This window comes from Galeopterus variegatus, unplaced genomic scaffold (genome assembly GCF_000696425.1).
Source record: "Galeopterus variegatus unplaced genomic scaffold, G_variegatus-3.0.2 Scaffold3652, whole genome shotgun sequence".
Taxonomy (NCBI): domain Eukaryota; kingdom Metazoa; phylum Chordata; class Mammalia; order Dermoptera; family Cynocephalidae; genus Galeopterus; species Galeopterus variegatus.
The window spans coordinates 59,654-82,294 of NW_007729763.1; the positions used below are offsets into that span (position 1 = coordinate 59,654).

The 22,641-nt window shown below is 40.8% G+C and overlaps 1 protein-coding gene across 1 annotated transcript in view; it reads right to left on the minus strand.

Annotated features, from left to right (window-relative positions):
• Nucleotides 1–16,118: 16,118 nt before the first annotated feature.
• Nucleotides 16,119–22,641, minus strand: part of ATP8B4 (ATPase, class I, type 8B, member 4) — a gene marked incomplete at its 5' end in the record, with an annotated part of 144,480 nt that continues 137,957 nt past the window's right edge. The window contains 3 exons of the mRNA XM_008585632.1: nucleotides 16,119–16,397; nucleotides 18,034–18,164; nucleotides 21,994–22,132. Of these exons, the coding sequence (XP_008583854.1) occupies nucleotides 16,119–16,397; nucleotides 18,034–18,164; nucleotides 21,994–22,132 (549 nt within the window). The remainder of the gene's footprint in view (nucleotides 16,398–18,033; nucleotides 18,165–21,993; nucleotides 22,133–22,641) is intronic.

The following is a 22,641-nucleotide window of genomic DNA, read 5'->3' on the forward strand; positions in this document are numbered from 1 at the left end:
TATAGGATGTCATTTCCAAGATCAGGTTACAAAACACTGTGACTTCTGTCTTTGCTCTCTCCTTTGCTCTGTCACTTACTCACTCTGATGAAGCCAACTGCCATGTCGTGAACTACCCTGTGAAGAGGACACACAGCAAGAAACCAAAAGAAGCATCTGTCATCAGCCAGTAAGGAACCAAGGTCCTCATTCCAACAGCTCATGAGGAACTGAATCTGCCAACTACCATGTGATCTTGGAAATAAATGTTTCTCCAATAAAGCCTTCAGATGAGACTATAACCCCAGTTTATTCAGGCTGCTATAACAAACACTGTAAACTGGGTAGCTTGTAAACAACAGAAATTTATTTCTCACAGTTCTAGAGGTTGGGATGTTGAAGATCAAGGTGATGGTTAATGGACAGAGCCTTCTCACTATGTCCTCACATGGTGAAAGGGACCAGCTAATTCTCTGGAGTTTCTTTTAGAAGGACACTAATCCCATTTATGAGGTCTTCACCCACATAACCCAATCATCTCCCAAGGGTCCTACCTCCTCAAACCATCATCTTGGGGTTGGAATTTCAGCATGTGAATTTGGGGGGAATGTAAGCATTCAGTTCATTGTACCCAGCCTGGTGAGAGACCCAGAGCAGAGGATCCAACTAAGCCATGTCCACAGAAACTATAAGATAATAACAGCTTTAAGACTCTAAGTTTGGGGGTAATTTGTTACACAGAAATAGGTATTAATAGGTTCTTACTAAACTGTGCCACAAAGCAGACATTGTAGCACATCAGTTCACCTCACCAGCCTCACCTGCATTCCTTCTCCACTCATTAGTGAGGCCCGTTCCATTCTGTGTAACTTGCTTTATAACATCATTCAATTTTCATATTCTCTTTGTCTGCTCCTAAGTCTACTCTGCAGTCCTCACCACTCAACATCTTTAATACAGAACTTTATTTTTTTATTTCTCCTTATCCTCTATAAGACTCAGCACATTCTCTTATAGTAGATGATCAGTAAATAATTGTGGATTGATTTCAATGTCGATATTCATTTCAACTCATTTATTTAAAAGATCTATTGAGTACCTACTATATGCTAGGCACTAAGAATGTAGCGACAAGTGAAAATAGACATAAGCCTTCATGGAGCTTATCATATGGAGAGGGAGCCTGATATTGATGCTGGTTAATTACATAAGCAAAAGTGTTAAGTATTAAGTTCCCTGAAGGGGAAGTAAAGGTGCTGTAAGAATATTAGAAATAAATAGATTTTATCTAATTTGGGAGATCAGGGAAACTCCGTGAGAAATTGGTAACTTAGGCAAGCTCTCAAGGGTGAGTGGGAGTTAACTTGCGATAGTAAGGTGGGGCGGGGGTAGGAGAGAAGCAGTTCACACAGAGGAACTGCTTGGAGGCCCCTTTGAAACCAGAACCCTCCCCTCCGCCTGGCCCAGGCAACCCCATCAGCGCATCCTAATCTGAGCACAGAGCTTAAGACCCTAGCCACTCTTGATTTATGCAGAAACATCTTTCTCCATGGGGCAAGACCCAAGGAGCATGACTTTGCATGACTCAGGGAGAGCCAGAGAAAGTACGCACTGCTGTGGTTTCTCCTCTTCCTGTGGAAAGGTCAGTTGATCCCAGGCCTGGGCTCTCCCATGGGGCCTGGGCTGCTAGCCTGATGTCACTGCTCCATTGGCTTGGCTCCACAGCCCCTCCTTCTCCTCCCTCAGGGCCAGGATGACACCTCTGGGGACTCATGGCTGAATCATTACAGAAGTTGAGTGGGAGGAAATGAGAGGTGAGAACAGACATTTCTTCCCTCAGCTGAGTTGATAATAGTTTTAGCAGTATAATAACCAGTAGTCATTGGGCATGTGTGATATGCCAGGCACTGTGCTAAGGGCTATAGTGCACAATACATGTTAATGCTTGCTTTTATTGAGTGCTTACTTTGTACCAGCCACTATTCCAGGAGCTTTAAAAGTATTAACTCATTTAATCCTCTCAACAACCACACGAGGTGGTTCCTATTATTATCACCATTATACAGATAAAAAAAAACTGAGGCAGGGAGAGAATTCATTTGTCCAAGCCCACAGAGCTGAAATGTGGTGGTGGGGGGTTGGGGGGTTGAACCCAGGCAGCCTGGCTTCAGAGCTCATTCATTTAACTGTTTAAATATAAGATCTAATCCTTGCAAAAAGCCCTGTGTGATGGTTCCCATTCTTCCCATTTTACAGATGAGGAAGCTGAGGTTCTGAGAAAGTTAAATAACTAGGTTTAGATGTAGAAGCAATTAACTTGGGTAGGAAGATGTGACTCTGTTCTGGTTCCAGCATCTGAGCTCCTTCTACAGCGTCATCTTGAGCTAAAATTCAGTTGTGGTATCTAATAGGAAATATTATATACTAATCATCAGAAGGGCAGCGTTGTGAAAGACTGTCTTCTAGAGGATTCTAAGGATGCCGATTTTGTCCTTACAGGATGTCCTTTCCTCAGAATGGCTGCTGCTACTGCTCATCCACAGGCCAAGGGCTCCTCGTCAAAACATGCACATGGATCAAGCCAACCCGTGTCCCAGATCTACCCAATGTGGCTCTTTGAAGCTCACTTCAGAGCCCCGGAAAGAGCTCGAGGTCCTGGTGCAGAAGCTGTCTGGGATCCACTTCCTGGCCCTAAGTGCAGACTGAGAAGCTGGGATGCCGAATGAAATTTCCCATGTGTGTATTACCTCCCTTCTAATTCCCAGTCCCCTCTGTTGTTTATTGAGTGAGAAAGGATGGCTGGCTTTTAAGGGGTATCAGGTAGCCTCGTCTAAGTCCATGGTGATTTTCAGGACTTTCATTTGCTATTACTTTACAGGTTTGGCCAAGGCCTGGCCCATAAGAGAGGGGTCCATGACTAGGATGAGAAGGTGCCACTTGGTTACTTAGTGCCTCTGGGGGAATCACATTCACCTTGATTCCCCTCCAGGCATGTGGTTTGAATTATCTGGCTAGAAACAGTAACTGGGGCCCAATCTGCACTGTGTGTCCACAGGAAACTTCACAAAGGTTTACATATGGAAAGCATTTGGGTCCTTGTCTGTCTCAGCTGTGGGGACAGGTGGGGCACAGCCAGCAGCTCTGCTCTCAGCTGCCAGACTGGAGGAGAGGCTCCTGCCTCATTCCATAAGGTGTTTACAATAAAAGGGGCACATTTTCTTCATCTGAAATAAAATAAATACAGATTGACAATGTCATGGCATTTCTTGGGGAAAAAGGAAAACCGTTTTCAAATGTCCTCTGTGAGCTCCTCTGATATGCATCTAGGGGGCTGGCATGGGGTAAAGAGAATGTATGTTCGAGGAAAGCACTAAGAGCATCCACTACTAGGCTTGGCTTCCCAAACTAGAGAGGATGGCATGGCTTCTGTTTGCCTGCATCACGGATCGTCAGGGCTGGGAGAGACAGAGAGTACAGCCTTCCAATATTGCAGGTGAGGACACAGAGCCCAGGGAGGCTGAAGAACCTGACCAGTTTACACAGCAGTCAGAGCAGAGTTGGAGCTAGGACCTGCAACTCCTTTAATCCCAGTCCAGTGCATTTTCTGGAATATTCCATTCCAGACAACCATCTCGACAACTGAACATGTGTCTATTCAGTGTGGTTGAAGCTTTAAGGCAATGGTTCTCAATCGGGATTCATGTTATGAATACCTGGAATGTTTGACAAATTACCAACATCCAGACCTCATATCCTGAGATTCCAATTTAATAGGTCTGGTGTGAGGACCCTGCATGGATATTCTTAAGAGCTCTCCATGTGATATTCATAGAGTTGAGAACCTCTAAGAAATATGAAGATAAAGACGATGTGTTCCCTTCCTTCCAGGAGCTCACAGGGAGGCAGACAAATATGTAAATAACTCCTAAGCTTGATGCACCCTGCATGGATATTCTTAAGAGCTCTCCATGTGATATTCATAGAGTTGAGAACCTCTAAGAAATATGAAGATAAAGATGATGTGTTGCCTTCCTTCCAGGAGCTCACAGGGAGGCAGACAAATATGTAAATAACTCCTAAGCTTGATGCTATAAAAGGTCCAAGAAGAATGCAGGTGCAATCCTGACAAAGTTATCCTGTCTGTGACCAGAGTACCAATTTGGGTAAACACTACTATTTAGTACAACTAAGGAAGCTTACTCACCTTTCCAGGCCTATCTTAAATCACCCCTCTTCCATAAGGCCTTCTAAAAAAGACTCCAAAGACAGGTGACATACCTATTCTCTAAACTCCTACACTACTCACAGGCTATAGGCAAGCAATTTAGCACCAACATGATTTCTGTTGTTATATCATAGTAATAGTGAAATGAAAGCTTCTACTGTTCAGTGCATACCGTGTGTGAGCCATTCTACTTTTTGTTTTCCGTACATTGGCACCAATATTCCCAGGAACTCTGTGATGCTGGTATTAATACATCTATTGTACAGATGAGAAAACTGAAACTCATAAATGTTAAGTACTTTGCCCCAAACCAGGCAGCTGGTAAGGACATACGAGTCCAGGTCTGTATGCCTCCAAATTTCTTCCCAATGCATCATTTTGGATCAAATATAAATAAGATTTCTTTATTATAACATGTACTACTAATATATTATTTTACAAGCTATAAAATTCTTCAATGTTCATTCTCTTATTTAATCCTTAATATAGATCCACTATCAGCTCTATTTGACGAATAAGGGAGTGAAGTCTTGAAAAATCAGGTAAAATGCACAAGATTCCATAGCCTGGCCATGTACCCAGGTTTTCTGATTCCAAGTGCAGCCATTTCCACTGCTCACATATGCCACGTGACAGGCTCTGTTTCTCGCTGAACCCCAATGCCTTGAGGGTCTAAATTGTGTTCGATACTGCTCCTGTAGTCCCTACTCATACCAGATACTCAACCCTTTGTTTTATTAATTGATGTGTCATGAAATAGCAAGAATGTCCTCATACTGAACCCCAATGCCTTGAGGGTCTAAATTGTGTTCGATACTGCTCCTGTAGTCCCTACTCATGCCAGATACTCAACCCTTTGTTTTATTAATTGATGTGTCATGAAATAGCAAGAATGTCCTCATGAGGAAGACAAGTCCTATGGATTTGAAGAACAAACCCTAGCAATTCTTGAAGGAATGATTCCCAACTATCTACATCAACTAACAGAAGCAAACAGCAAAGGTGAATTCAGTGACTTGCCCATGACCATAGAGCAAATAAATCAGTGGAAGAAAGACAACCTATATCCACCTCCCCCGAAAGTCTCCCATTTGAATCCAAACTATCTTCCTATGACATAGCGGTGTCTTTTTATTTATTTAGTCATATCCCACCTCATTTCCCAAAGTATTCAAAGTTTGCAACATGAATAGACTAAGCAATGATAAAATCTAAACAAGTAAAGATGACCAAAGCTGGGGAAAATGTAAATATAAAAACTCAAGTCCAAGGAAAAGTACTGTATTAGTCAAGAGGAAACACTTTGTAAAGCCCAAAGACTACAGTGCATTTAATGTAGACCTTCCATACATAAAGTTCAGTTGATGAGGTATTTTTAAGGGCTCAGTAACTCCTGTGGAGTTTTACTGTATGCCAGATACTGACCCAGAAGAATGATTAAAGCAATGAAACTATAGAATTTATTCCCAGGATGTGGTTAGCACACAATATTCATGTATCCTTAGTTAAATGGGAGATGTATTTTCCAAGTCTCATGTTGCCAAAAAGACCACGTCAATGCTTTGTGCAAAACAGAACTTTTATTTCAACAATAAGTCTGAATCATGACTGTTCATTTAACAAATACTGTGACAATAAATTATCTGCCAGGAACTGTGCAATGCACTGGAAATTCAAAGAAAATAAGATGTGGATCCTTTCTTATATGAGCTCTTTCTCTAGAAGAGCAGACAGGCTTGTAAATGTATAATCAGCATAAATACAACAAGTGTGAAAATAGAGGTATGCAAAAGGGGTTGTGGAAGCAGAAATGGAAACAACCACTTCACTGAAGGCGGGAGGTATATCTTAACTTCTAATCAACACACATCCAGTTATAAGGACACCGAAGTTCTGGATTGAGGGAGGCCATCCTTAATCAAGTGGACCTGGGAAAGTCATAGAACAAAGAACTTACCTTTGTGAGTTGCTAAAAATCTCCATATTTCTGGATTGATTGTTTGGATAAATAAGGCAGGCAAAAAGCAGCAGTGCCAGCTCAACAAGTGATGGCCAGAAGAAACAGAATGGAAGAATGTGAGGAAATTCTGCAGCAAATATTTCATAATATCCAAATTAGTGAAATTAACTTCTTGACAGGGCATAGTATATTGTTCTTGAAAAAGGGACCTTCAGGATCAAAATTCAAAGCACCTATGATTACATTTAAAACAAAAATCTAGGATATTGAGAGAGATTAAAAATAGCAGGTTTGTCTGACGGTAATCTGCACCAAAAACTGGAAGCAGGTAACAAAAATTGAATGAGTATTTTAACCCTTCACAGCTCTGGTGCTTAACTCAAAAATGTGGAGTGTCCCCTTCTGGAAGACTATAAAAAATATAGCAGCCATGAAAAATACAGTATGAATGCTGAAGAATTTACAAAGTAATATAGGGGAAAGCAACCTGCATAATAGAATTTACTGTGATTGAGTCCAGCATGTATGTCTGGAAACTCCATAGCAAGTCTCCATGGAAAATGGACATTTGCCTAGTGTTAGTTCAAGGCAGATGCCGACTTTCTACCATAGAAACAAAAAAAGATAGGGTAATTTTTGAAGAAAATAACCTTCTTTTCTTCCTTATACTGACTTATAGGTTGGAAGCTGAGAAACTAAAACTTAAGAAGTTAAGAAATACTGAAGGGTGTTGGATGTCTCAGGAAATCCAATAAAAAGGAAAGCTTTAATGGGAAGTGTGCACATTTGTGACCAAAAACTAAGCAACTAGGAACTATAAAGACCAAATCCTTCCCCTAAGTGTCTATGAGATATGGCATTGGGTTAAAAGTGTAGGCCACAAGGGAAACATACTTCTAGGGTGAATCCCGGCTCTTCCATTATATGTCTCTGAGCAAGTTACTTAACCTCTGTGAGGCTTGGTTCTCTCACATGAAAATGGGGAAAAAAGGGGTACCTTCCCTGCCAGGTTGTTGTGAGGATAGAATGAGACAACGCAGGTGAGCACAATACCCAGAGCTTAGTAATTCTCGCAGCCCATCACGGAACATCCAGTGATCCCCATTTTCCAGGTGGGGATATGGGCTTGGAGAAGGTGTCTTTGCTAAACAGTCTTTAGACTTTCTAAATGAAATAATCATGCTCCTGCCTTCGCTTTCCCTTCCTTTCCCCAGGAGGCCAGACTATACACAGTGTAAATGCTCTTCCACGCTTTTCCTACAACTCGGTCTGTCCCATGGCTTTTCCCAGCTATTCCCCCCTTCAGAACCCTCCATGATCATCAAGTTCCTCCTTTTACAATGGCAACTTTTTTTGTTTTGTTGCTGGCTTTTGTTCATCAACTCTTTTATGCCAAGGGCACTCAGGACTACCCCACACTAAGCAGTGGCATTAGAGAATCCCTCTTGACCATTTGGATATCAGTTTGCCAGTCTTTGAAAATTATTCTACTTCTACCACCTTCTCTTCATTTCTGTTTTTCCATATTTTATCAACCTCAAGATACTCCCTCCCAGACCTGGACAAGGTGCTCAAGGAAGATTAAAACATTTTTGAGGTAAAGAACTACCCCAGCCATCTAGATTATCTAGACTACATATTACTTTAAAGACTACAAGCAGTCAATAAAATCTGCTATTTAACTCAGAGAAGAGATGATGATAAAGGATAGAACAACTGTTTTCAAATATTAGGAGCTGTCACTTGGGACAGACTCATTTGTTCTCTTCTACAAGGGCAGAAGTAGGCAACGAGTACTGATGGTGGGCAAACAGATCTCAGGGCAGGAGAAGGAGGAGTTTTCTCACCAATGGGGCTGCCCAGTTAAGGGGTCAGCTGCCTTGAGCTCATGAGAGCCGCATCCTGGCAACATTTGAGCGGAGGCTGAACTCCATCTCTAGGCTTATTCTAAAGGGGATTCCTACAGCAAGCAGAAAACATATGGTCCCCTGTCAGAATGCAGGAGAATCACCTGGAACACTTTTAAAGCATTACAGCAGATAACTGGGGCAGACTCAGAAGAGTAACCCGATGGGGAAGGGGATGTTAGTGGTGAGAAGGCTACAGATTGGAGTGAGGGAGGATGCCCAAGACACAACACCCATGTCTCAATTATCACGGACACTTAAAGAAACATAGTTCCTCTTTAGAGCCCCCCAGGGTGTTCTACTCACCCCCTCCCTCACTTGGCGGTGAGACCTGCCCAGCAGCAAGCTCACTGAAAGCCTCTGGCTGATCTATGATGCTGTTTAGAGAAAGTCCCAGGCCACTTACCGGAGGTAGAAAGCCCATGTACACGGTTAATGGGAGTTGATACAAATGTGTGTCCAGTCTGGAATAGTCGTTGGAAGCTTAGGTTTGATGGCTTAGATGTCAGCTTAGTGGGTGGATGGATGAGGAACAGTCATGGTGTGGATAAAAGGAAGAAGAGTGGGGGCAAAAAATGGGAGTTGATACAAATGTGTGTCCAGTCTGGAATAGTCGTTGGAAGCTTAGGTTTGATGGCTTAGATGTCAGCCTAGTGGGTGGATGGATGAGGAACAGTCATGGTGTGGATAAAAGGAAGAAGAGTGGGGGCAAATGTGGGGATGAAGGATGGTGTGCACAAGAGCCCTGCAGGCAGCTCGGACTAGACAGACACACAGACCTTGTCAGCACTCTTAGTCGGAGTGAGCTGATGCTATGTCTGCCATATAAAACATCGAGACAAAGAATTATACAGTGGGTGTGGGTTTGCTCCACAGACCTGAGACATAAGATGTCACATTCTTTTACCTTTCCATATCAAATGAGACTGGCTCTGGACCTCCAGTCTAACACCCCTAACCCCCCAATCCCATTGGATCCCATAGGAATCTCAGGTCTTACCTGGTCCCAGGAAACAGGGGAACCAGGTCTGGTCTTGAGTCCCTAATAGGTGCCATTAATTTTAGGGCCCCTATTTTACCACTGTTAATGTCTGGCTTTCCATATCTGGACATGATTGCCACCTTTTGGGGTACTGGGGGCAAGTGGGATAAGGATCTCTGCTATTCAGTAGAATGCACCACCTCTTTATCCCTCAGGTTTGAGAAATTCAGATCTTTCAAGCATTCAGTCACGGGGGCTTCTCCTCAACATCCAGAGTCCCTCCTTGTCTCCAACAATTCATCTCTGTCTAGCCTCCCTGAGCCAAATTTTTCCAAACAAAGAACTGTTAAATCCCCTCCAGGGCAAGTGAAATGCAACCCTCGGAGGTACAAACCTGTGGTTGCTCTTGTGGTAAAAACAGCATGTATTTATTTAACTTTTCCCATGAACTAGGCATATGACAAGGGTTTTGCAATGAACATTATCTCATCTGATCCTCACAGGAGCCATCCCTGGTAGGTAAGATTACTATTCCAGTCAGATATATAAGAAAACCAAAGCTTGAAGTGATGGTTAAAGAACTTGTCCTGAGGGGGTAGAGCTGAATGAAATCAGGCTACTGATCCCAGAGCCCAGACTCTGATTAATCACCACACCACTCTGCCTTCCCCAAATAAGTGAATCAATCAATAAACAACTTATTCTTTTTGTGAGGATACTGCAGCAGCAAATAAGATGCAAGTCAGTTAATCAGGTTAACCTGCTAAAATGAAACCAGTTGAATCCCAGGGACTCCACAGGCTGGGTTCTTAGAAGGAAGCAACGCTCTCTCAGCCCCATGAGGTCCTGGGGAGCCCCATGAGGTCCTGGGAATGGTTATTTATCCTCTGTGGGCTGCTAGCACATCTCCCCCTGGATAACTGCACAAGCATCCTCATTGTTCTCGGAGTCATGAAAGCTCTGTGAAGCTTATCCCTGAGAGAGCACCCTCCTGACCTGCAAAAAGAGCTCATTGTGTTTCTTTTCTCCTTTTCCTAAAAAATAAAATATTTTCCATTCCCTAATAACTATTAAAACTATTATCCCTTCAAACATCTTTTAAAAGTTGTCACCATATGCTTTATTTTTTTCACCAGTCATTTGTCAACATCCTACAATCTAATATTTACCATATTTCATATTTTAACATCTCTGAAATTAGGAATACATCTTACATCCAATGGCATTTTTACAACTCTAATTGGCAATATTTTTCTTGTTTTCAAGTAGTATATAAATTAGTGGTGCATCTTTTAAAGGATGGCATCTTAGATTCCATGAACTGTGATATGTATAAGGCACAGCTGAAAGATACTAGATTAGAGCCTCCCCAAGGGCAAGAGAGAGAAACTGTTTCTTATTTATTTTGTAACACTACCTCCCTGCACTTAGTGCTTAGCCCAGTGGTGCCAAATTTGCTAGCACATTTCTGAGATGTCTACTAGATGTAAAATGTGTGTAAAGCTTACGTGATAACTTTCAAGAACAATTGGAACCATAAAACAAAGTCCTGCCTGTTAATCAAAGAGATATTTCCAGTGATCTTTTCTACCACCCAAAATTTAACTAAGCTCCCAAACTCCTGAACCATAATTATTTATAAATATTTTAATTGTAACAATATTTGAATCAATAATGTCAGTTATTCATTCAGATACAAAAACCATTCACAATACCTAAAGACATTTTGTCATTGACATTATGCAGTTAGAAACTATTCCTGTTGTTCAAAACACATCATCTTGTAGCTTTAGAAAATGTAAGTTATTAGCTGGTAGAGCAAAGTAATACCAAGAAAGTATTTTGACTTTCCCTGTAGTATCTTATGAATTACTTGGCTTAAAAATATTATTGTTTCTATCTAGTTCAGACCAAGTAGGTGCTTTATAAAGAAAAATACATATTGTTTCATATGTGACAAAATTTTGTCTGAATGGGGCTGAGTGCCAGCTGCCATTAGCAATGGGGCAAGACCAGCCATTAATGACCCATGTCCACTCTTACTGTTCAGTGTCCCTGTCAAACTGATTTTTAAATAAGCTTAATATCACTTCCAATCACCTAATCATGATTCCAAATTAATTTATTATTTTTTGATTATCATTCAGTGAAAATGACATCATCTCAAGATGACAAGATGATAAGATTCAGTGACAGGAATCTTACTTAAAACCTTTTCCAAGGGTGTCAGAAATAATTATACTGTAGTCAGTATAATTTCTTTCCATTCTTTGCACATCACTTTGTACTTATATATCGATGTCGTGTTGCACACTGAGCAGAGATAGTCAGAAAGGGGACCAGAAGTAAAATTACCAACCATCAAGTAAACATCCTAATCACTGCTCATATTTACCTAGAAGAAGGTAGGGAATATCGAAACATCTGTGACAAGGAGTGAAATGACTAGATTTCACCTTGACTGTTATTGTATTTACAAAGTAAGTTAACCGTCATCTCTCCAAGCATCCTGATCCAATAAGATTTTTCTGTATAAGCCCAGGCCTGCAGTTCATTAAAATTTTAAATTTACCCTTATAAACCTTTCTGGAATCTGAGTTGAGATAGCCTGAGATTTCTGAACAACTAATCATTATTATTTCTTGAAATCTGGATGTTTATGCACATGGCTCCCAGCTGATTTGCATTCTGCACCAGTTACAGGAAGAGATCTGCCAGGAAGTTTTGAAATTTGAAGACAGATAGGCCCCTTTCTTGGTTCAGTCATAGCTCCAGACCTACAGAAGAGCCCAGGAAGGCCCTCCAAATCTTTTGCAATGAGCATTTTGAAATACATGGCTTCCAGGCAGTTCAGCAAAAGACTTAGGCTGGAGAATTGCAAAAGTGTATGATTTCTCACAGAGGAATGAAATGTGACGCAGCAGAGCAAACTGCAGACATTTAACACCAGATGTTAATGCAAAAATCGGACAATTGTAACCCCACGTTATCTGACCTCTGACCGGCAAAATCCCGTCACAAAGTCTGTAAGTCATCATCATTTCTGGATTCTTCCACTGTTAAACTTTGTGCCTATTTTTAAATGGAAAATAGTAATTCCGAGTCATATAAGTGAGATAATTAGATCATATCAATCTTGAGACATTTTGTGCACACACTAACAGAGTAATGTAATTTCTTACCATAAAAATCAGAAGTTCAGCCTTTCTGATTTGCTGTATTTCCTAGTGATTTTTCAAAAAGAAGTTTGAGACATTTATTCCCCTTGTCTGCACTCCACACCTATCTAACCATGAAATGCTAAAGAAGAGGGAAGAAATTTTGCTTAGTTGCACTGAGAGGGAGAGAGGACATCTAAGACATTCACTTTAAAGCATGTTTACATTTTTTGCACTCCTTCCCTAGATCTGCACACTTGAGAAGTTGAATGAATTTTTAGAAGGAGAACAGACTGTTTAGAAGTCGCATATCCATGAGGAGAGTTTGGCAAGAAATGAGGAGTTGTAGGTAAGAAGCTGTGGACTGGGTGTCAGATCCAAGTGAGTTCTAGCTCCTCTGCTTTTTCTGTGATAATGAACAAAGTATTTAACCTCTCTGGGACTCAATTTCCTCTTTCTAAAAAATGGGCTTCACATGGATGTCTTGACCACTTCTCAGGGTTGTTGTAAGACTCGAAGAGTACAGTTTGTGTAAGAGTGGTACATAAACCCCAAAGTGCTCTGTAACTATGAAGAGCATCACTCAAGCTCTGTTGTTTCCGCTTGAATCCTGAGGGAACTGAGGCTTAAAGAATCTCCTCTAAGCTGAGCGACAAGGTGAGGAGGACTTTAAAATGGCTCTCTTCTTACTAGGTGTGAGTATCTTGCCTTTGTATCTGTATACTTTTATACTTAAAATGGTGGAGAGGAAAGGAGGGTGTAAAGATATCTTAGTGAATCATTAGCAAGAAACAGTGTGTTCAACTGGCCCAGGCAAAGTGCCATCACAGGTGTTAGCACTTCTGCGGTGAGCTGAGAGAAAGCCAGAAACAGCAGAACACCAGGGGCTGTTCTAGAGAGAGTCAAACCAGTACAAGAGTCAGGCCCTGTCCCCGAGAGAGTGTCCATTCAATCCTCTCTCTCTCTCTCTCTCTCTCAGCAATCGAAGACAATTACAAACACACAGTGGACAACACTGGCAAGAACAGCTCACAGAATGGGTGGAGAAAGGATCTCCAAGACCATCCTGTCCAGTTTCTCCATTGGCGGATGAGGACACCAAGGCCTGAAGAAGTCAGGTGGCATGCCCCAGTTCACATGAATCAGCAGCATCACTGTGACGAGAAGCCAGGGCTCCTGGCCTTCTTTCCCTTCTTTCCAGTAATATTTTCTTGATCTTACACAGAGTGCAAAGGAGGTTTTGTTATTCAAGACACAAATACAGCCTAATTTTTTTCCTTTGAGGAATTAAATTTATTTTTCAGAGAGTCACATCACAGGAGCAATATAACTGAACTCTTTTCTCCCTTCCTCTTTCCTTCCCTTCTTTCCTTTTTTTCTCTCTTGCTTTATCTCTTTTACTTTATTCATTCCTCTCTTTCTTTCTTTCCTAGATATGTGCACCTGGGGGCAGATAAGAGATGCAAAGATAGCAGATCTAGGTCAGGGAAACACAATCTGTAGTTGCCTATTCTCAAAACCTGGGCTAAGACTTTATAAACACGGGACTATCAACTTAAGTCCTGAAACCAAAAAAAAGGTAGTTTTTTTTCCTTTCCAAATAATCTCAAAATGTCTATGTGAAAATAAAATTTTATTATTCCCCAGTGTCTCACCATCACCACTCATGCCTCAGACTTTTTATCTTCAGGTTCAAAATAACCCTGGCGTGTGTAACTGGATGATCTCGCAATGGGCGTGTGAGATTATCTGGATCTCATGGGGCCAAAGCAAGCTGATAATGTATTTCTTTCACAATCATCTACACTATATGCTTATAAATAGCCTTATTTAATTTGAACTGAATTTTCAAAATTGGACCATTTTAATCTTTCTCATCCCTTACACATAGGTCCAATTTGTTCATTTTATTCTTGACTCTGATCCTAAGAATGATGTACATTTTTCCCAGGCATGAAAAGGAGAGGAGAAAAAAAAAAAAAAAAAAAGTGGGCCAAAATGTAAAAAGAAATCTCCCCCAACGAATTCTGATAAGGAAGACACAAAACATCAAAAGCCAATAGTGCCAAAACAACATTTACTGAAGTTTTCAAATCTTTCAAAGATGTTACAAAAAGCGAGCAAAGTGAAGCTGATGACAAACTAGACCTTGAAAACTAACTGGTAAGTCTAGGTGGGCATATAGAGGAAAAAGGAACATCTGTAAGAATTTACTGTGGTTAAAGCACTGTTTGGGGCTTTTTTACACATATCTCATTTTATCCCATTCAGAAAAAGTGAACCCAGACTTGGAAATTAAGGCCAAAAAAAGGATTATGAGCTATAAATATCACGCTAGCCCATTATCCATCAAGCCCACTCCAGGGTCATCAAGGGTCACCTAACTCTCTTGAGCAATGTAACTGTGTCTGACTAATAATTCAATAGGGGCCAGATTAAGGACCCTATAAAGTTAAAAACTGATTTGTAGAAAACCAATAAGGCATGATGATTTACTTTTGCTTTCTAATAGAGAAATTTACCTCCAAGGTTATAGTTTTATCTCCCTGTAGGATACTAACCAGTTTTATATCTTACTCAGCAATCTCATTTCAAAGCCTTCCCCACTGATTAAATTCCAGTTCTTCATATTCTCTTCAAATTGCTCTGTGATTCTGATGATGAGTTAACTGGAATTTAACTCATCTTTTGAAATGAGAAATAGTTTTTAATGATTTGAGAATTTGTGCTTTGACGATCATCAAACAACCCCATGAGGTATATGTTTGAATTATAAACATGACAGCTGGATATCCAGAAGCAACTAAGTCTAAATGACCTGAACCTGAGTATTTAAATAACAATTAATGGGATTGTTTATTAATTTGTTTGGTTTAAATTCAGAAGTTTTTAAACTTGGAAAATTTAAAAATATTTGTCCATAGACTATGTGGAATACTATCATTAAAGTATGAAATTCCAGTGCTTTGCTGATTCCATTCATGGTTCTGGATGATGCTCAGCAAATTACTACTGAGGTTGTTACAAAAGTCACTGAAAAGTATTTAGAATACTTAGTAGAAAGACTTTCTTTGACATTTCGTGAATACGTTCCCACATGACACAGTCTTGAGAGCTTTTTGAATGAATTTGATCAAATTACCAGCCTACACTGCTATAAAGATGCTCAGCTCACTTTGTCCCTAGACTGGTAGAAAAATGAGGAACACAAACACACTTTTCTATTCTTCAGGAATGAAAATGATTTGTAGTCCTGGCTGAACAGACAGGTAGATATCAAGACTAGAGAGTGACACGTGACTCTTAGTCTGAAAGCACCATAGTATAGACTTTTATCTTAAAAGCGTATCTTGGAAAACGCTGCTCTTACATATGTGTTTACCTGTCAACAAACGTGCTTTTCATCTCAGATATATACCTTTGGAATGCACCCTTTTATCTACCTTAGGATCCATTCAATGTAAATGCAGATTTACAAGTTTTTCTCCATCAACTCCATAAGATTCTAAAGTTCAGGTCAATTGGTATCTAGGTTGATAAAAAAATCTGTTTTTGTACTGTGAGCATTTTGTCTACCAAATCAGGAATTAAACGGAACATGTGGCCTGGTTTCCCATAGAGCACACCCATATTTGATAGGCACTGGCAACTTAGATCTGCCACAGATTTACATTAAGTGAGGCCATCTGCCCCACCGCTAGCCCCGTTCTCAAACGGAACATGTGGCCTGGTTTCCCATAGAGCACACCCATATTTGATAGGCACTGGCAACTAAGATCTGCCACAGATTTACATTAAGTGAGGCCATCTGCCCCACCGCTAGCCCCGTTCTCAAACTCGAGGGCCAGCTGAATTTCAGCTCCACCTGAAGCAAAAAGATATCTCCGCAGTTCAAATTCATTTTGACTCACAGTTTCACTGTTTTATCCTGACTAAAGCTGTTCACTGTGTCTGTGGTTTTCTTACATAAATTTTCAATCCAGCTAGTGCTATTATAAAGTGTCTTTTCCAACCCTGATGTTGGTGGATTTTTAGCTCGCATATTTTTTCCAGATGTGATAAGTTCTCCATAGCCCTCTTGGTGAGCAAAAGCGTATCCAGATCTTCTTGAGCTTGACCGGCGGGTCTGAGGCCTTCGGCTTCTTGGGGGCCTTGCCTTCTTTTGAGCCTTCTGCCATTGGCGGATCTAGAGAGGAGCAGACGCAGAATGAGATGATGTATACAAATACAGGCAGTGGGTCACTTTGTAAATTGAAAGACTTTTCAATAAAGAAACATTGACAATAACAAAATTCTTACCTTCATTGCAAAAGGGAGTTTTAAGCCTAAAAATCAAGAAATGTTCCACCCAAAAGGTCACACTGGGCACTGGTTATTTTTATTCCTACCAAATAACTATTAAGTAAACAAGAAATATTCAGACAAATTTCATTATTGTCTCTATTTCATATGTCTTAAACATACAAGGAGCTTACTCATGTACAGAAAGATTTTCTAACATGTACCACCCAAACAATCAGCATAATAATTCCCTCCAAAGAGTCTTTTCTTTCTTGTTTAGAGGTTCTCAGATCCAATAGTCATCAGTAATTGGAATAGGAGAAAATTTAGAAAATCAGAGTCAAAAATGTTTAACTCTTGTGGTAGGTCAATGTATTTTGATTTGTTTAAGGGTTTTGATTTGTTTTAGTTTTTCTTTCTTTCTTTTTTTTTTTTTTTTTTTTTGGCCTTTTGAAGGGCTCAACATCATTTGGGTGAGTTTCCATCACTTCTTTCATTTCCCCTTAAAGTTGAGGAGGAAAAGATCTGAGGATTGGGGCAAGCAACCTTATTCTCCAACTTGCCAAATTGCTTGGATTCTGACTTTTGTGTCAGGAGAAAGCAATTAAGTAAAAAATCACAATCAGACTTAACACAGGAAAAATGCGCACCATCTTCCTTCCCTCAGTTCATCCATCATTTTCTGGGTTTATATCAGAATGAGCTCATAGAGCCGAAGAGACAGACATGACAAGGGACTCTGTGAATCTTTTACTTTGGCCCCAGAACATGAGGGATATAATCATAAGAAAAATTCCACCTCAGTTCCTCTCAGCATCGTTAGCCTGGTCCCACCCATCCCATCAGTGTTTTCCCCTTTCGCATGGCATGGCTACAAACGACGTCTCCCCTTTCTCTCTCCTTTTCTCTTTCTATCTGAGTCCTATCCTAACCTGACATTGTCTTGTTTATACTCCTCTTCCCATGAAATACTGAAATGTGTTCTATTAATTCCCTGGTTTAGGTATTTCTACAACCTGTTCTTTCAATTCTCTTTCTAACTTTATATTTTCCAATCCATCCACCATGTTGCTATTTCCTTTCTTACTCTGTTCAGAAGTCAACATCTCCCCCACGTTTCTGAATCTGCTCCTGTATTTCTACAAATATTTGAAGCCCCTTTGACTCATACCTTGCTAGTCTCTCTTTTACTGTACCCTTTACTGTACCCTCAAGTCAATAACTTTCCCTATAGCTTGCCTTTCTCTTGGACCAATTGTCCAAAATGATGCCAGTGAGCTTCTTTTATAAATACCCAATTTACTTGTAATTTATAACTCCCCACCCACATTTAGTCTAGATGCCTCTCTTCATTGGCACGCAGGTCTAGTACATTCAAGATGTTGGCAGTCCCATCTACTCTGATGTGATGCCATGCACCCGTGGGTGTTTGCCTGTGGGACTTTCATTATCCATTCCCTGAGCTTCCAATCAGTCAGAGAAGGACACCATTCCAAGAGCCAAAAACCAGCCTCCAAATACTCATCAGCACTGCAACATACCTGATCACTCAGGGTTGGGTATAAATCCACCCTCAAAAATCTGAATGCCACCACTGGCATGACCGAAGCCACCGTTGTCAAGAGAATAACAAGCCAGACGCACTTCTGGGTCAAGGAATGCAGTGCATTTCCTATCATTAAAGAAAAATATACACTGTGGTTATAAATATGACTGGATTATTAATAGGCTTTTTGTGCCTGTAGAATAATTTTTGAAATGGTGAGGTTTGGACTGCCTGGGAAGAACATTAAGCGTCTTCCCAGGATACAGGATGTTCAGTGGTGATGAGGAGAAGGCAAAAGTGGTAAGACCACCCTTGGAAACTGCTTAGTGTCCTGATCACTTGGAAATTGCCAGCCTGAGCCAAGCATTCTCTGATCCAGGCTCAGTCCAGTTTCATTCATGAAGCACAATTTTCTCTTTGAGCCTCAAGATCCTTTGGCTACAAAGTAGCTCTTATTTTTAGAAGGCAGATTTACCCTTGCGGACTCTTGAATAAACACTGGCATATCAAAACCACACAATGAATGTTCTGGATACAGGTACAATCTCAAATAATGGTCTTGTTGACTGGCTGTGTCAAAAAAAGGTGAATTTTGGGCCGGCCCGGTGGCGCACTGCTACAGTGCGCCGCTTGGGAGTGTGGCGGCGCTCCCGCCGAGGGTTCGGATCCCACATACAGACCGGCGGCTCACTGGCTGAGCGAGGGGCGGGCGCAACACCAAGGGGTGCGATCCGGTGCCAGTCACGAAAAAAAAGACAAAAAAAAAAAAAAAAAGGTGAATTTTGGGCCGGCCCGGTGGCGCACTGCTACAGTGCGCCGCTTGGGAGTGTGGCGGCGCTCCCGCCGAGGGTTCGGATCCCACATACAGACCGGCGGCTCACTGGCTGAGCGAGGGGCGGGCGCAACACCAAGGGGTGCGATCCGGTGCCAGTCACGAAAAAAAAGACAAAAAAAAAAAAAAAAAGGTGAATTTTGGGCCGGCCCGGTGGCGCACTGCTACAGTGCGCCGCTTGGGAGTGTGGCGGCGCTCCCGCCGAGGGTTCGGATCCCACATACAGACCGGCGGCTCACTGGCTGAGCGAGGGGCGGGCGCAACACCAAGGGGTGCGATCCGGTGCCAGTCACGAAAAAAAAGACAAAAAAAAAAAAAAAAAAAAAAAAAAGGGGAATTTTATCTACTTCAAGGCCAACCTTTTAAATTCCAGGCAATGGCCCAGAAAAACTGCCTCAGAGAAACTTGCTGTCTTTTTGAGGTTCACTTGATTATGAGTTCCTCAAGGCTCCAAAGAGACCAGGGAGGCTCTTGGGTTTGTGAACAGAGCGTCATTCTCACTGGGAGACTGCTGAAGTAGCCATCCAACATGCTGTGGCACTCACTGCCAAGCCTGAAGCCAGTTTCCTTACTTTATACTCACACCTCACATACTTCAGTGTTTGTTTAGACAAGGCAATAAGAGTCGGTAAGGCAGACAGACAAATTCCATTGGAATACGCCAACCCTGCTTATGTCACCAAAATAAACTGTTGTCCTTGTCCATTTTCTAGGGATTTTTCCAGTTATCCAAGTCCCCTTTCCCAGTTCTAAATAGTTAACTGCATTCAAATGGGCTTTGGGTACGAGGGCTTGGTTACTGATTGGTATGTCTGCTTTTTCTGGCTTTGGAGGGTGGAATCTGCCTACCAAAGAACAGTGATTCCAGTTGCCTTCAGCCATGGGAAACAAACTTGATTCAATAAATGAAATGTCTCTGAGCTCCTTGAAGCTCGGTATCCCCAGGCATGGCTGGAAAAACAAGCTTCACTTTAAAACCACACTCCTGCTTGCTGCTGGCTATTACGGAAAAAAAAATTTTTTTTCTTAAAACCCAGCACTGATCTAACTTTTGAAAAGTCTTATTGCAGCTAAGTAATTAATTCCTGGAACAGCTTGTGCTTAGCTGGAGAGAGTGGTCCCCACATAATCTACTTTCTCCAGTTGAGGCATTCCAGACTCATTATGCATTTTTAGTATGCTCTCTTAGGAATGGAAGTCTTCTAGTCAGTGCACTGAACTTTCAGATTTAGCAACCCAAAAAAAATTTTAAAAACACTTAAAAATAGTTTTAGTGGCTTTCTTTCCTAATATGCATATTCTTATTCATAACCAACGTGTCTCTACATGGTTGGAACCTTTTGGTAAACAAATTATTAACATTACATATTAAGTGAGAGTGGTGCAATTGAAAGATTTCCAAGTACACACAGGGGGAGGCAAAAGTTGAAGAATAATATTCTTAAGTGTATGTTTGCATTTAAATGTGATTACAATTTTAGGTGCCCTTGACTCAATGGAAATGTCTTAACTTACAGTTCTATTTTGCTTTCTACATAAATCAGTCTTCTAAGAATTGTTTTTCTAGACTGAGTTATCCAACCAGTGGATCCAAATTTCAGTCTTGTCTGATTGAGCTCAAGGAGGTTGTCACTGTGCATCTATCCTTTCCAGTTGGTTGAGATAAACTCATTAAAATCACTGTTACCAACTTAATTCACCCACACTAGAGATTTCAAAACTCCTAAGAAAGTATATTAATAGGACTCTTATGTAAAGCTCAGTGGCCTTTGCTGGGTATCATTTTTGTATTGGTCCACTTCTGTTGCTTATTTAAAAAATATACAGAACTGGGTAATTTGTAAGAAAATGAAATTTACTGCTTACAGTTTTAGAAGCTGGGAAGTCCAAAGTGCGGGGAACACATCTGGTGAGGGTCTTCCTCGGTGGTGGCTTTACAGCAATGCAGGGGTCTCACACAGCAGAAAATGACAGAGCAGAGAGAAAGACTAACCTCTCATGTGCTCTTCTTTTAAAGCCCTCAGAACCACGCTCCTGACCACCATTAATAATCCCTTCACTATGGCTTGGTCCTACAATCTAATCGCCTCTTCAAGATCCCACCTTTCAATTACCCTTATAGGGTTTCTCACCCTCCATAGTTACAGTGGGAATTAAGCTTCTAATATATGAACTTTGGGAGCTACAACTCAGTCAATCCACAGCATATTTTGAAATGTGGAATGCAATGGGAATATGCTCCATACATAGACCGGATGTACACTTTTTGTAGAACAATTGAATCTCAAGGTTTTAAGAGACTTTAAGAGTTGCTTTGCTACCCATCTGATGTTCAGATTCTTCTGCTATCCCCAGCTAGTAATCAAGCCACATTTGCTAGAATAATAATAGTCACCATCATCATGGTTAACATTTATTGAAAAAGTACTATGTATTAGGATACATGCTAAGTACTTTATATGCATTACCTCACTGAATTCTCACAAATTTTCTACGAAAAGAAGAATTGTTAATATCCTCAGTTTATAAGTGAAGACATTAAGGTATGGAAAGGAAAAGACACTTTCCCAAGGTCATGCAGCTTAAGTGATGGAGCTGGCACTTGAACCCTGGCTGTCTAACTATAGCACCTACTCTTCATGCTACTTATGGACCAATGTCCAGCAATTTTTAGAAGGCTCTAATTATACATCATTTCTTTCTTATCTAAATGCAAATAAATTCTACATGTGAACTTTGGTAGAGATGTTGGTGATAATGTGGCATAAAAGGGAGAGTCTAGTATTTCTCTTTCTTCCTCTACCATAGATGAACTTTCACAAACCTTCAGGTAGCCCTGGTGTATGTGCTATGACTCTTGTCTGCAAAGGGATAGCCTGCTGCATCTGGGGTATTGATAAACTGTAAGATGCTATCATAGTGATTCTTCTGCATCTGGTAAGGACAGCAGAAACTAATCTTTGGATCTTCTTTTCAAGCCTGGAAGCCTTCAGATGCCTGGCTCAATTAATTCCTGGAGAAAGGATCACTGGTCATCCCCAGCCCCAACCAACACAAAAAATAAGTTACAAAGACAGACAAATGGCAGCATAATACTAGGCCCCACCAGACAATGGGACTCACCGACAAATGGAAACTGGCTTGGAAAGGTGCTGAAGATGTCATTACTGTGCATTGTAAATAATATGCAGAAGTAAGTGGCAATGCTGCCCCAGATGAAGACGTGATTAATGACAGTCCAGTAACTGGTATCCAAGGCTATCTGTAAATAAAATCAAATGCAAAGGGGAGGTCTTTGAGGAGTAAAAGAACATTACTTTACCAAGTGATGTTTTTCTCCATAACTGCTCTGTCCCAGAAAGATTGAACCTGTCCAGCTGCCAGGCCAACCACAAGCACCCCACTTTCTGTACACACGCAGGGGACTGACTTGAGTTGACATTTCTAAATAGACAGTCGACTTTAGAACTTATACATGCAAGCCATTATATCTGTGAAGATTGAGTCAGAATCAGGAAATAGAATGTTAAACTTCTTTTAAGTGAGAAATAAGAAAGCAGAATGGTTTATAATTTTAAAGATACTCTCTCAATCTCTCTCAAAACTTTTCTATAGGAAAAAATTCTTTCTGTAGTGAGTAAGGGCAACATTTTCTAATTTGTATATAAATTTTTATACATGCATAATCTTTTTTACACCAATATTCCAACTCATTTTGATGATATTCTCTTAAATTACTCAAAAATATTTTTAAATTCTTACTCCTCTTTT